Below are 12,158 nucleotides of genomic sequence, written 5' to 3' on the forward strand. Positions count from 1 at the left end.
TCTAGATTTCATTACAATGAACTATAAAAACAGTATTTAAATGGATTAAGCTTTGTATACTCAGAGACTTTGAGCATTTTTATGAATTTTAAGTAGCATTTTTAAAAGTGAATGAAAAATGATCTTTTTAATTGGTGTCTGAATGTCATGGAAAATGTGCTGTTTTTTCTAGCATAATGTCGTGACACAGAAACAGTTTAGATTATTCTTTAGGTTTACTTCAGAACATTGGGGCTTATAGCTACCATTCATAGTCTTTGTGTATTGATTTAAATTCAGGATGCAGGCAAGCCAGCACTTCCCTTTAATTTTACAGATTTGCAGGTGAAAATTTGTATCTTGGTCATGTAACTTACTAGCTCGCTCCAGAAGTGACTTTCCCCCATCCCCACCAAGTTATACCACTTAATTAAAATTTGCCTTTTTTCTCCTCCCCCACCTTTTTTTTTTTTTTCCCAGCTTCATGCTGCCATTAGTCACCAGGTGGATCCCGAGTGCCTTGGCTTGGGTTTGGGCAGTGTCCTGCTGAACAGCCTGAAGCAGACAGTGGTGACCCTGGCCAGCAACGCGGGCGTGCTGAACACGGTGCAGTCGGCGGCTCAGGCGGTGCTGCAGAGCGGCTGGTCTGTGCTGCTGCCCACGGCCGAGGAGCGCGCCAGGGCGCTCTCCGCGCTCCTGCCCAGCGCAGGTCGGTCCTCAGAGTGAAGCCTCCTTCTTTGGCCCTTGCATTTTGACTTCATTAATAGCTCCTTCCGTTCTTAGTTTCAGGAAATGAAATGAACGTAAGCCCAGGACGTAGATTTATGATTGACCTCTTGGTGGGCAGCCTGATGGCTGATGGAGGCTTAGAGTCTGCACTGAATGCTGCTATTACCGCAGAAATTCAGGTATGGTTTAGCTTTGCAGTTCAGGTTCTTCTGCAGAAGAAGAAATTGGTTACTTTCCTAAATATAAAGTAAATTTCCTTTCAGTTGTGAACTGTGTAGCAGCTTACTGGCGTGTGTCACCATGGTTTTGTGGACCTTTGCCTTTCTTCTTGCATTATAATTGTTTTTTAAAAAGTGTGCCCATGTGGTTGTTACAGAATATACAATACACATTTTGTTTGGTAGGAATCGTTTCATTTTTGCTGTAGGTAAAAGTAACTTGGTTTAATTACCATGAATACTTGTTAGCAAAATGTTTCATAATCATAGTGGAAGTTTGTGTGTTTTCTTTATCTTGGTTTCCTTTTTTAGGATATTGAAGCAAAAAAAGAAGCACAGAAGGAAAAAGAAATTGATGAACAAGAAGCAAATGCATCAACACTTCATAGGAGCAGAACTCCGTTGGACAAAGACCTTATTAACACTGGAATCTATGAATCTGCAGGAAAACAAAGTTTACCATTAGTTCAGTTAATTCAACAGTTACTAAGGTAATTGCTTTCAGTTTGTCTTTTATTTTTGTACAGAAGATGTATTTAGACATTCTAGGAACTAGTCAGCTAAACAATAGTTAATTTTGGTTTGCAAATCAAGTCTCTTGCTAGCATTTTTAGCTCCTCAGAATACAAAACATTGAACATTCTTGTAGCGTATCTGTAGTTCTGCTCTGTTATGTTTGCTAAGGAGCAATCTTCTATGCTAAATTACCCAATTTTAGAAAGACTGCCTTGCTTTTATGGATTTTGATACTTCTTCTCTGAAAGAAGTATCTGAATGTTTTTGTACCAAATATACGACAAAAGTTTAAAAGACTGTCCTTACAAAGTGTGAGAATCACTGCAAATTTGTTTAGAACTGAGCACTTTGTCCTATTTATTTAGAAATGCCTCAGGGAGACTGTAAGTGGGGAAGAAATCTCAATTTTAGATTCTTGCTGAGAGTTGTGAATGCATGACCAATTAGGGTGCTAAGAACAAAGCTGCTTTACATCAGCCAGAGGAGCTACAGGAGTACTTAGCATATAGAATGTATAGCAGGAAATAATTCACTTTACCAAGAAATTTACTGTACTTTGTCACTTAATTGTGATGGCAACTGTGTAATTTAATCAATACTGAAACTCTTTTGAGCTATATAGTGTCATGGCTTTCACTGCAGCCTCTCAGTGAGGATTGTCAGATTGTGTTTTGTAGCGAGTGATGACAAAAAGCACAAACTTGAGGTATTTTACAAATCCTTTTAACTAAAATGTATCCACAAAACCATTGACTTTTTGAGCACTACAATGCAAAGGAGTGAAAGTTCTATGTAGAAACTTTGCAGAGGTTTCTTACACATTTATGCAAAATTGTAGCAAAAGCTTAACCCGTGGACTGTGGGCTATCTTCACTCTGGGCTCCCCTGAAGTGACTCTTTTACACCACTTAGGAACATCGCTTCACAGACGATAGCCAAGCTGAAAGATGTTGCTCGTCGCATTTCTTCCTGCATGGACCAAGAACTTTACAGCAAGGAGAGATCTGCTTCTCTGGACCTGCTGCTCCGTTTTCAGCGTCTGCTTGTTAGCAAACTTTACCCAGCAGATTGTGTTGGCCAGGTCCCTAATACATACAGTAAGTTGTGATTTAAAAAATAAAAGCAAACAATCTCTGACTCTTCTCCAAATATTTCTGTATTGGCTTTTACAGGATAGCAGTTGCCTTTTTTTAGTTTATCTTCTTGTCTCATTTATCAGCCTAGTTGCTGTCTCAACAGTGTTTGAAAGTAGTTTATTTACATTTTCTCTAAGTGAATTTTTTCTGGTTAGGTAATGGGATCTAGATAATAAACATTTCATAAATTTCTAAAAAGGTGTGATGTCCTGAATTAGTGCTAATATTGAGTGGCATAATTTCAGAAGAGTTTGTCAGCTTTTGGAGTCTGGTTCTTAAATATGACTGTGTGATGGTTTTCTGTGCTCTTCCTTTATTTTTATACAGGTCCTGACCTCTTGGGTGTTGGTTCCTTACTGAAGAAGTACACTGCTCTTCTGTGCACGCACATTGGTGATATACTTCCTGTGGCAACCAGCATTGCTTGTACTAGTCATAGGCATTTTGCAGAAGTGTCTTGTGTTGTGGATGGAGATTTAACAGGTATGATTTCACTTGTTCTCTTTTTTCCTCTTCCATGAAATTTTAAGACTTTCAAGAAAGTTCTGAGTGACTAAGAAGGAGTCAGGTTAATTTTTTGGTTAATGGGAGAGAAGGGGGGAAAATTCAGTGAGGAAAGCAAGAGCTTTGTACTCAACACTAGTTGAAGGCAGAATATATTAATGGTGATTTATTTCTGCAATGCAATGAGCATAGAACTTGAACTAAATGTGCATATCTTCTGTGTTTGTTTTTTGTTTTAGGCATTCTTCTTCCAGAACTGGTGGTTTCTATAGTGCTACTCCTCAGTAAAAACGCTGGATTGATGCAGGAAGCTGGTGCTATCCCTCTGTTGGCTGGCTTGCTGGAACATCTAGACAGATTTAACCACTTAGCCCCTGGAAAGGAAAGGGATGACAATGAGGATTTAGCATGGCCAGGAATAATGGGTATGAACTTAGCAGCATCTGGACTGCATTCATAAAGTAGCTGTATAAAAATGGTGGCTGTTCATGAACTACTCTCAGGAAGGGAATTCTACTTCACAGTAGAAAGTTTTATTAACCAAATTATATGGCAGTCATAAGACAGTATTTACTTCTGTCAGTTCATTCTTAAGGAAGTTACCTATAGAGGCAGCATTAAGCAGAGTACAGATGCAGCTCTTTCAAGAAGTAGTTCACATCATTTTGCATCTTGAGTGAGAAAAGTTGCTGTGAAAACCTGAGTAGTACATCTAGGCGTTTTGTTACTAAATTCTATCTGTAATACAAAGGATGAGTAATGTGAAAGCTCTGAAATAAGTTTTTATTTTCTCAGGGCACTTTGTAATATGAGCTGTGCCTATGGTCAAAAGAGAGGCTTCTTTTATATTAAAATAATGTGAATTTAAGCTGAAATGAAACATACAGCAAATTTCTTGCATGCAAGTGAGTAATAAAACCAAAGTAATTTTGAGGAATTAGAGCCATGATTTACCAGAAAACTGATTGTTCTGTTCCACCTCCACACAAAACAGCCATATAGCTGGGTAGTTCTAGGTGACATTAAAAATTAGTGCATAGAAGAACACAGTATTCAGACAATTTAATTGCACAATATGTAGACAGGAACTTTTTAATAGCCACTTTTACTTTTGAGCATATTAAAAAAATGCAGCTTTTGAACAGATGTGAAGAACTGGATTAGGCAACTACTAAAAGAATGTTCATAAAAAACCCCTTACTTTCTTATCCTTTGTTGATAAATTCTTTTTTCTGTTTTATATGGATAGGTTCATTTTTTACTGGCCAGAGCTGCAGAAATAATGAGGAGGTGACACTTATACGTAAGGCTGATCTAGAGAACCACAACAAAGACGGAGGATTTTGGACAGTGATCGATGGGAAGGTGTATGATATAAAGGACTTCCAAACCCAGTCTTTAACTGGCAGTAGCATACTTGGTGAGAATTTTCATCTGACTTAAAGACACAAATTACTTTTGTTTCAAAACCAGGTGGAATTAACAGATTTTTAGATCCTGTATTGACTACTTCATTCTTTCATTAGCTCAGTTTGCTGGTGAGGACCCAGTTGTTGCTTTGGAAGCTGCTTTGCAATTTGAGGACACACGAGAATCAATGCACGCCTTCTGTGTTGGCCAATATATAGAGGTAAAAATGTTACTAGTGGGTAAATACTTACTGAAGTCAAGCATTGCTTTTCTGTCAGATTTCTTGTTGGAGCTGAGTTCTAGCTTACAACTGCTATTTCTTTTGTGCAGCCTGACCAGGAGGTGATTACAACACCAGATATCAGCACTTTGTCATCGCCTCTGATAGACACAGAACGGAATTTGGGTCTTCTGCTTGGACTGCATGCTTCCTACCTGGCAATGAGCACACCACTTTCTCCTCTGGAAATTGAATGTGCCAGTAAGCAGGATGTCATTTTGAGCTTTAATAAGTGATAAATACTTGCCAAAGCATGCAAGGGAAAGACAAAGGACAAATAAGTTAACCGAAAATTCAGCACTTCTTTGGTCTTGAGATCTTCTGTAGGAGTTCTTTATTCTTGACATTAACTACCACACTCATCAAGATCCCAGTAATTTAGCAAGATTTAAATGGGGATTAGATAAGTTTTGAGCAGTTGAATTTAGTATTTCATAGTATGCAACATAAAATAGGAAACACTGCTACAGTCTCCTATCTCACCAATTTGTTGTCAGTTAAGAGTGCCTGGATCATGTGGTATTGGATGTTTTCTTATTGGGTGTCTTGGTTTGGTGAATAGAAGATAAAATTCAATATTAATAGCAGAAAAAAGGCCCTATATCTCTAAACAGATGATGGCTGTCCTGTTAGTCAGTTGTTTCTCGGTTGCAGAACCCTTTATTTTCCTGTGAAAAAGTTTCAGCAAATGAGAAACTTGCTAAATGTTGAAGCCTGTGAATGCATTTTTTAGAGGAAATTAAGTCTAAGTTTGAGATAGCTTAGTCTTTGATCAGAATATTCACTCGTGTTTTCTTTATTTTAGAATGGTTGAAGTCATCGATCTTTTCTGGAGGCTTGCAAACTAGTCAGATTCATTACAGTTACAATGAAGAAAAAGATGAAGACCATTGCAGTTCACCTGGTAACACTACCCCAAATAAATCAAAACTATATACACATCGATTATCTTTGAGTGACCATTCACAACCCTTTCTCCAAGCTATTGCAGATAATAATATTCAGGATCACACTGTGAAGGTAAGCCCTCAGTAGTTCTGTGCACAGACACTGTTTCTGAAGGGTGCTGGTGGTGAAAATTCTCCAAAGGTTATAGCAAAACAACTGAAAAAGTTATTTCAGAAATACCTTTTGTGAAAGGAATGGTAGAGTACTACTAACGGATAAAATATGTATATTACACTTAATAACACAATAGTATGTTATTTCTTCAGAATTTTTCAGTGGGAGAACTAAAAAGTTTGAATATTCTTACAAAAAAATGAGTAATGCATTGCTTCTCAAATCAGGTTTCAGTAGCATTGAGAGATCCTGCTCACCTCCAGTTGAACTTGGAGGTTTTTTCCCAAGATGCAAATGTGTTTTATGTTTCAGATTCACATATGCCTTTGTCTTAAAATCCCTTTGGGCCTTGAGGTTCAGGTTAGGATTGTGGATATTAAGAAACACACTGTGATTTACATTAATTACTATCTTCTGTAATATGTTCAGTTTTTCTAACCCTCTGAGTTCAGCTCCTTTATGAAAAAAAACTCAAACAGGTCTTTGGAAATACTGATAATGATGAATCATGACTTGTCAGAAGACAATTGAAAATTGTTTTAGATGACCTGACTATTTTATGAAGAGACCAAAGCTGTAGTAGCTTTATTCCTTGAGTCATGTTGCTCTTAGCACAGGAGGAAGGATGTAGGATATTTATAGTATTGGATTGTAGTTGCTGTGTGTTAAATTGCACTCTGGAATGTTAGTTCAGATTGTGGAGATTATTCAGTGTTATTTAAATATTGCCTGTGATATTTTGAATACTTTCATTGTATTTTAAATCTGAAGTTAAACAGAGGCTGTTGTGTGTTTCCTTAGGACTTCTTGTGTCAAATAGAGAGGTACTGTAAACAGTGTCACTTAACAACACCGATCACATTCCCTCCTGAGCATCCTGTGGAAGAGGTGGGACGTCTGTTACTGTGTTGTCTTCTAAAGCATGAAGATTTGGGTAGGTAGGCTTGTGGTGTGTTTGATTTGACCAATATAAACTCTGCTATGGATGGTTTTGGAAATGGATATTCAAACATTATCTTTTCCCATTAAGGTCATGTAGCACTGTCTCTCGTTCATCCTGGTACCCTTGGAGTTGACCAGGTAAAGCACAAAACCTTACCAAAATCTGTAGTGGATGTGTGTCGTGTTGTCTACCAAGCAAAATGCTCACTGATTAAGGTAAGCCTCTTAGCTGCTGATGTTAAGATTAATTTTCATTTGAAATGTTTGATTAAGAAGTTATATATTGTTCATTTTGTTGTGTATTATATAGTAATTTAATCTTTCTGTGTCTTTTGAAGACACATCAAGAACAGGGGCGTTCTTACAAGGAAGTTTGTGCTCCTGTCATTGAGCGTTTGAGATTCTTATTCAACGAGCTACGTCCTGCAGTTTGCAATGATCTCTCTATAATGTCCAAGTTTAAACTTCTTAGTTCCTTGCCCCGATGGCGAAGGGTAGCTCAGAAAATCATTAGAGAAAAAAGGAAAAAAAGAGGTAAGGCATAATTAATGTTGTATTCTCTTTGAAACAATGAAAATCCATCTTATTTCAAGGTTTGCTGCTATATGAGACTCTCCTTAGATAAAGCATCAAACCATTTGCTTTCTGGTGCTTTTTCATAAAGTTTCCTAAACCAGTGGTTGCATGTCAGATCCTACAGCAAGAACTGGCAAACAAAAGTGTTGAGTTGAGGAGTGTTTCTTCATGTTCCAATGTATTAAAAAATGATCCTTCAATAGCAGACCCTCTGAACTGACTTTAGTAACATTCCACTGGAAGTGACATCTTTTTAGAAATCACGTTTTATTAAAGTTTAGTCAAACAGTGATTTAATGGAATCAAACATTAAATTAATGTTTGATTGGAAGTCAAACAGTAAATTAATGTGGTGAACAGACACCAAAGGACTTTTAAAGTTTGTCTTTAAAGATAAAAGCATATTGCAGGTAAGACCAGAATTAATTTGGTAATAGTTGGCCATAAAGTTCACCAAAAATACATTTCCATTTTGTTACAGACATTCTGTAATAATGTGTACAGATACTCCATTTTATTAAAGCATTCTGTGTGCTTAGGTTATCATGCAAACCTAAAAATATGACACTGTAAAATCTGATCAGATTGCATGAAAAAATACTTTTTTTTTTTGTAGTGCCAAAAAAATCTGAATCTGCTGATGTAGAAGAATCTAAAATAGGAAATGAAGAGAGTGATTTAGAAGAATCTTGTGTGGTACCCCACAGTCCTGTACCTATAGATAAAAAGCCCATACCAATCAAATCACCTAAGGTAGGATATCAGATTTTGAATCAACCTTGTCAATAAAAATAACAAGAGAAAAAAAAAAGAGTTAAAGCATGATTGCTGTAACTTGACTTTTAATGTTCTGATACTGGTGTTTGGGATGTATAATTAAGTGTGACATGGTTTCAGTGAAGCCTGGAATGAATTTTGCAAATAAGGTTGTACTGTGTATTTAGCATATATAGATACCTTCTCTAATTTTAAATTACTGGTGATCTTAGATAAAGCTTTATTTCAAAATAAAATGTGTTGTGATGGGTTACTTTCTCTTTTTTTGAACATTAACACATTTGAAATTTTATGTAGCAGTAGTAAAAAAGATAACAAGTTAAAATAATACTAAACTCTTTCCTGATTTTGATTAAGTTTTCCTTTTCCTCCCAGGCCCCCCCACTATTTTAAATTTGGAAACTGTTTTGTGTGAAATAACTCATATTTTCAGTAATTTAAATAGTTTAAAAAGTTTAAACATGCTGCCTTCTTGTTTTGCAGGATAAGTGGCAGCCGATTTTGAGTACAGTTACAGGTGTCCACAAATACAAATGGCTGAAGCAAAATGTTCAAGGCTTGTATCCACAGTCTGCCCTCCTTAACACCATTGTTGAATTTGCACTTAAAGAAGAGCCAGTGGATGTAGAAAAAATGAGAAAATGTTTATTAAAACAGGTAACGTGAACAAAAATGTGCCACTTACATAATGATGACTTGGTTTACATAAGTATGACAATTTGTTTTTTTCTCTTTGACAGTTGGAAAGAGCAGAAGTTCGTCTGGAGGGAATAGACACTATTCTGAAATTGTCAGCTAAAAATTTTTTGCTCCCATCTGTGCAGTATGCTGTGTTTTGTGGATGGCAGAGGCTTATTCCAGAAGGAGCCAATATAGGGTAAAATGTCTTGGTGCTTTTGCTTCCACAATTCCTTAATAAGAAAACAATACTTACTTTTGTTGTTGTTTTTCTTTGAAGGGAGCCTCTTACTGACTGCTTGAAGGATGTCGATCTGATCCCACCATTTAACAGAATGCTGCTGGAAGTAACTTTTGGAAAGTTGTACGCTTGGGCTATTCAGAATGTCCGGAACATCTTGCTAGATGCTAATGCAAAGTTCAAAGAACTAGGTGAATCTCATCTTGTTGCTGTTTTCTGTGGAGAAAACTGTTTTACCTTAATATTACTGCTTTTTTTTTTTTCAAGTTACATATAATTACAATGTTGAAATAATTCCCTTGATTTGTGTTGAAAATTACTTTGTTTCAGTAGTGTTGTTCCAACCTTCCCACCTTGACTCCCTGTAAACTCACTTTTCAATGTTTGAGTATATTGCTGGTTTCCCAGCAACAGGTGATTGATCAGTCATTAGTAACATTTTAGCATTAAAATACAAGTTATAATTTCTTGGAACTTCTGCTTGTAAGTTCTCAAAGCCAAGCAGGGAATCAAGTATTTTGAATCATCAATCAAACAAATTATCACCTATTCTATTGTAGCTCCCAAATGCCAGCTGACTTTGTTTTTTATATCACATTTGAACTAGGTCTTCAGCCTGTGCCTCTTCAAACAATTACTAATGAGAATCCAGCAGGACCAAGCCTTGGAACTATTCCACAAGCACGTTTTCTGCTGGTCATGCTGAACATGTTGACGCTGCAGCACGGGGCGAATACCTTGAGCCTGCTCCTCAATTCTGGCATGCTGGCCTTGACACAAACCACACTGCGGCTGATAGGTACAGTTCTTCTTTCTTACTTGGAAGAAAGCATTTGCTTTACAAATCTCCTGTGTTTTTTTATCTGTTGGTGTACCTAAATTACAGAATCACTTTGCTGCTTGAAGATAGTGCTTAATGCTATTTACCTTTACCTTGATAGAAAAACCAGATCTGCAAGCGTTATTGAGAAGGAGGTTAATGTAATTGCAACCTTTCTTCAGTCATTATTTTTTATTAAGTGTTTGCTCTGGCCATCCTTCACTAAAATTTCAGTTAATGTGCAGTTTTGATAGAACTGTTGCAAATAAATTAAAAATGGAGAATTTAAAATTAAAGTAGTAATAACGGCCAACTCTCTACTCTCCATTTCCTTTCTTCTACATATGAAAAATGTTCCCAGTCTGCCTATTTAAGCTTGAAGCTTTTTTTTGTTCTGTTATAGAAGTTCTCTGGTCTGTTTTGTTATGATTCAAATTGTCATGGTTTTTTTCTTTGTTTTCTTAGATAATAGCAAACATTTGTTCCTGTAATGTGTGTTTTACTGGAGTGTGCACCAAAAATTTTAAAAAAATTCTGTTTGTAGAACCATTGAGCCATTTGAGTCATCATGATTAATGTCTCTCATTTGTTGCTTGTTTTTTCATTCAAAATGAAGTATTTCAATTACTGTGTGTTCAAAACCATTACACCCCAGTTTTCTGAAAGGTCATTTGACTTACCACCTGCTAGTCAGCTTTCCTGTTTATTACTGCTTTTATATTACAAAGTTTGTGTCTAAGTTTACATGTGACAAAGGTACGTATATGTGTAGCTGGATTTAATCTCTTTCGTGTTTTTTCCTTGTTAGGACCCAGTTCTGATAACATTGAAGAAGATATGATTGCCTCTTCTCATGGGGCTTCTGCCACAGTCCTAGAGGAGTCAAGAAAAGAAACGACACCTGTTCAGCTCCCTGTTTCTGGACCAGAGCTGGCAGCCATGATGAAAATTGGTACCAGAGTGGTGAGAGGGGTAGACTGGAAGTGGGGTGATCAGGTACAACTCTTTTCATACAGATTTTGGGTGTGTTATTATCTAAATATATTATTATCTAAATCTGTTCGGTGGACTGTCTGTGAAGTTTTGGGTCAATCAAACTTAAGGGCATTTTACATTCCAAAAACGTTGAATTAAGGATATAGGAATTTAACAGAAAATAAACCTTGCATTCCAGCTGGTCCTCAGAGATCAGAGGGGCTGGTTGCAGCTGGGCTTAATTTCTGATTGCAGCCCAGTTTAGTCTGGCTGAGCTCAGAGGAGAACTTCCATGAACACAGAAACACAAATAGTGCAATTTACCAGTGCAGTTCTGTAGGTCTGATGCATTCAGTAAGGGCTGGCACGATCCTGATTCACAAATGGTGTGGTTAATTGAAGCACCAGAAGAGTAGGGTCAGGATTGCTGGTGATGAGTGCACTAACTACAGACACACAAATTTATCTGTGTGTATGTAAATTAATATTCCTAGGTGTGCTCCAGTGCTGTTGGAGGTGCAAAGCTCACATAAAGACTTCTCTTTGGGAAAAGAAGAGAGATGTAGTCTGTGAACAGATCTTGAGCAGGCAGAATTTTCCCCCTCTAGCTCTTCTTACCCCTGAAGCCACTCTTATGCTGTAAATTTTGGCCTGTCCCAATGACATGGAACACTCATGTTATAGGTGGGATTGGTGACTTTGGCCATACATGCATTATTACATATTCCATGTTGTCCTTCATCTGCATCCTGAGGGGTGCCTAAGTTAATAACAGGGCTTAATGAGGGTCTTGGTTACCTTTTGTCAGAATTTACAGTTGACAGAAGAGGTAAAATAAACACTTTGGTCCTCCTCCATGTACTGAGGCAGCAGTAGGGGCTCTCTGACCTTCAGCAGTGGGTCTTTGTGTGCACCCTTACGTCCTGAATGAACTGGATTTACAGCAAGGCTTGTTTTTCAGGATGGAGGGAGTGTGGCTGTTGGTTGGGCCCAGGTGCCCTTCTGTGCCTCACTGAAGCAGCATCGGTGCATGAGAGCTCCGTGTCACTCCAGACATCACTCAGTTTTTAGGTCTTGCTGGAGCCAGGTGCAAGATAAGCATGAGGCCCAGGTTGTGTTTTCACAACCACCTTTATCAATCCTTCACCATCTTACAGCAAGGCTGTGCAATCCTGACCATTTGCCACAAAAGCCTTGGAGAAGTAACATAAAATATGTTAGTTATTTGTCCAGCTTCATTTTTGGAGATGTTTGAAATTCTTTTTCAGTGAGACACTACTAATTTACCATTTAACAGGAATCTGAATAACTTATT

At 37.4% G+C, this 12,158-nt stretch overlaps 1 protein-coding gene across 2 annotated transcripts in view; it reads left to right on the forward strand.

Moving 5' to 3' along the window:
* HERC2 (HECT and RLD domain containing E3 ubiquitin protein ligase 2) overlaps positions 1-12,158 on the forward strand; it is a 102,339-nt gene that overhangs the window by 38,541 nt on the left and 51,640 nt on the right. For both annotated transcript variants that reach the window (XM_063392512.1, XM_063392513.1), the window contains exons 18-36: positions 460-688; positions 763-887; positions 1,239-1,417; positions 2,355-2,539; positions 2,906-3,061; positions 3,322-3,507; positions 4,332-4,502; positions 4,609-4,712; positions 4,823-4,973; positions 5,578-5,792; positions 6,636-6,768; positions 6,865-6,992; positions 7,115-7,310; positions 7,969-8,105; positions 8,613-8,786; positions 8,870-9,006; positions 9,088-9,239; positions 9,656-9,847; positions 10,677-10,864. In XM_063392512.1, the coding sequence (XP_063248582.1) occupies positions 460-688; positions 763-887; positions 1,239-1,417; positions 2,355-2,539; positions 2,906-3,061; positions 3,322-3,507; positions 4,332-4,502; positions 4,609-4,712; positions 4,823-4,973; positions 5,578-5,792; positions 6,636-6,768; positions 6,865-6,992; positions 7,115-7,310; positions 7,969-8,105; positions 8,613-8,786; positions 8,870-9,006; positions 9,088-9,239; positions 9,656-9,847; positions 10,677-10,864 (3,138 nt within the window). The remainder of the gene's footprint in view (positions 1-459; positions 689-762; positions 888-1,238; positions 1,418-2,354; positions 2,540-2,905; positions 3,062-3,321; positions 3,508-4,331; positions 4,503-4,608; positions 4,713-4,822; positions 4,974-5,577; positions 5,793-6,635; positions 6,769-6,864; positions 6,993-7,114; positions 7,311-7,968; positions 8,106-8,612; positions 8,787-8,869; positions 9,007-9,087; positions 9,240-9,655; positions 9,848-10,676; positions 10,865-12,158) is intronic.

The sequence above is a fragment of the Prinia subflava genome, chromosome 3 (assembly GCF_021018805.1).
Source record: "Prinia subflava isolate CZ2003 ecotype Zambia chromosome 3, Cam_Psub_1.2, whole genome shotgun sequence".
Lineage (NCBI taxonomy): Eukaryota > Metazoa > Chordata > Aves > Passeriformes > Cisticolidae > Prinia > Prinia subflava.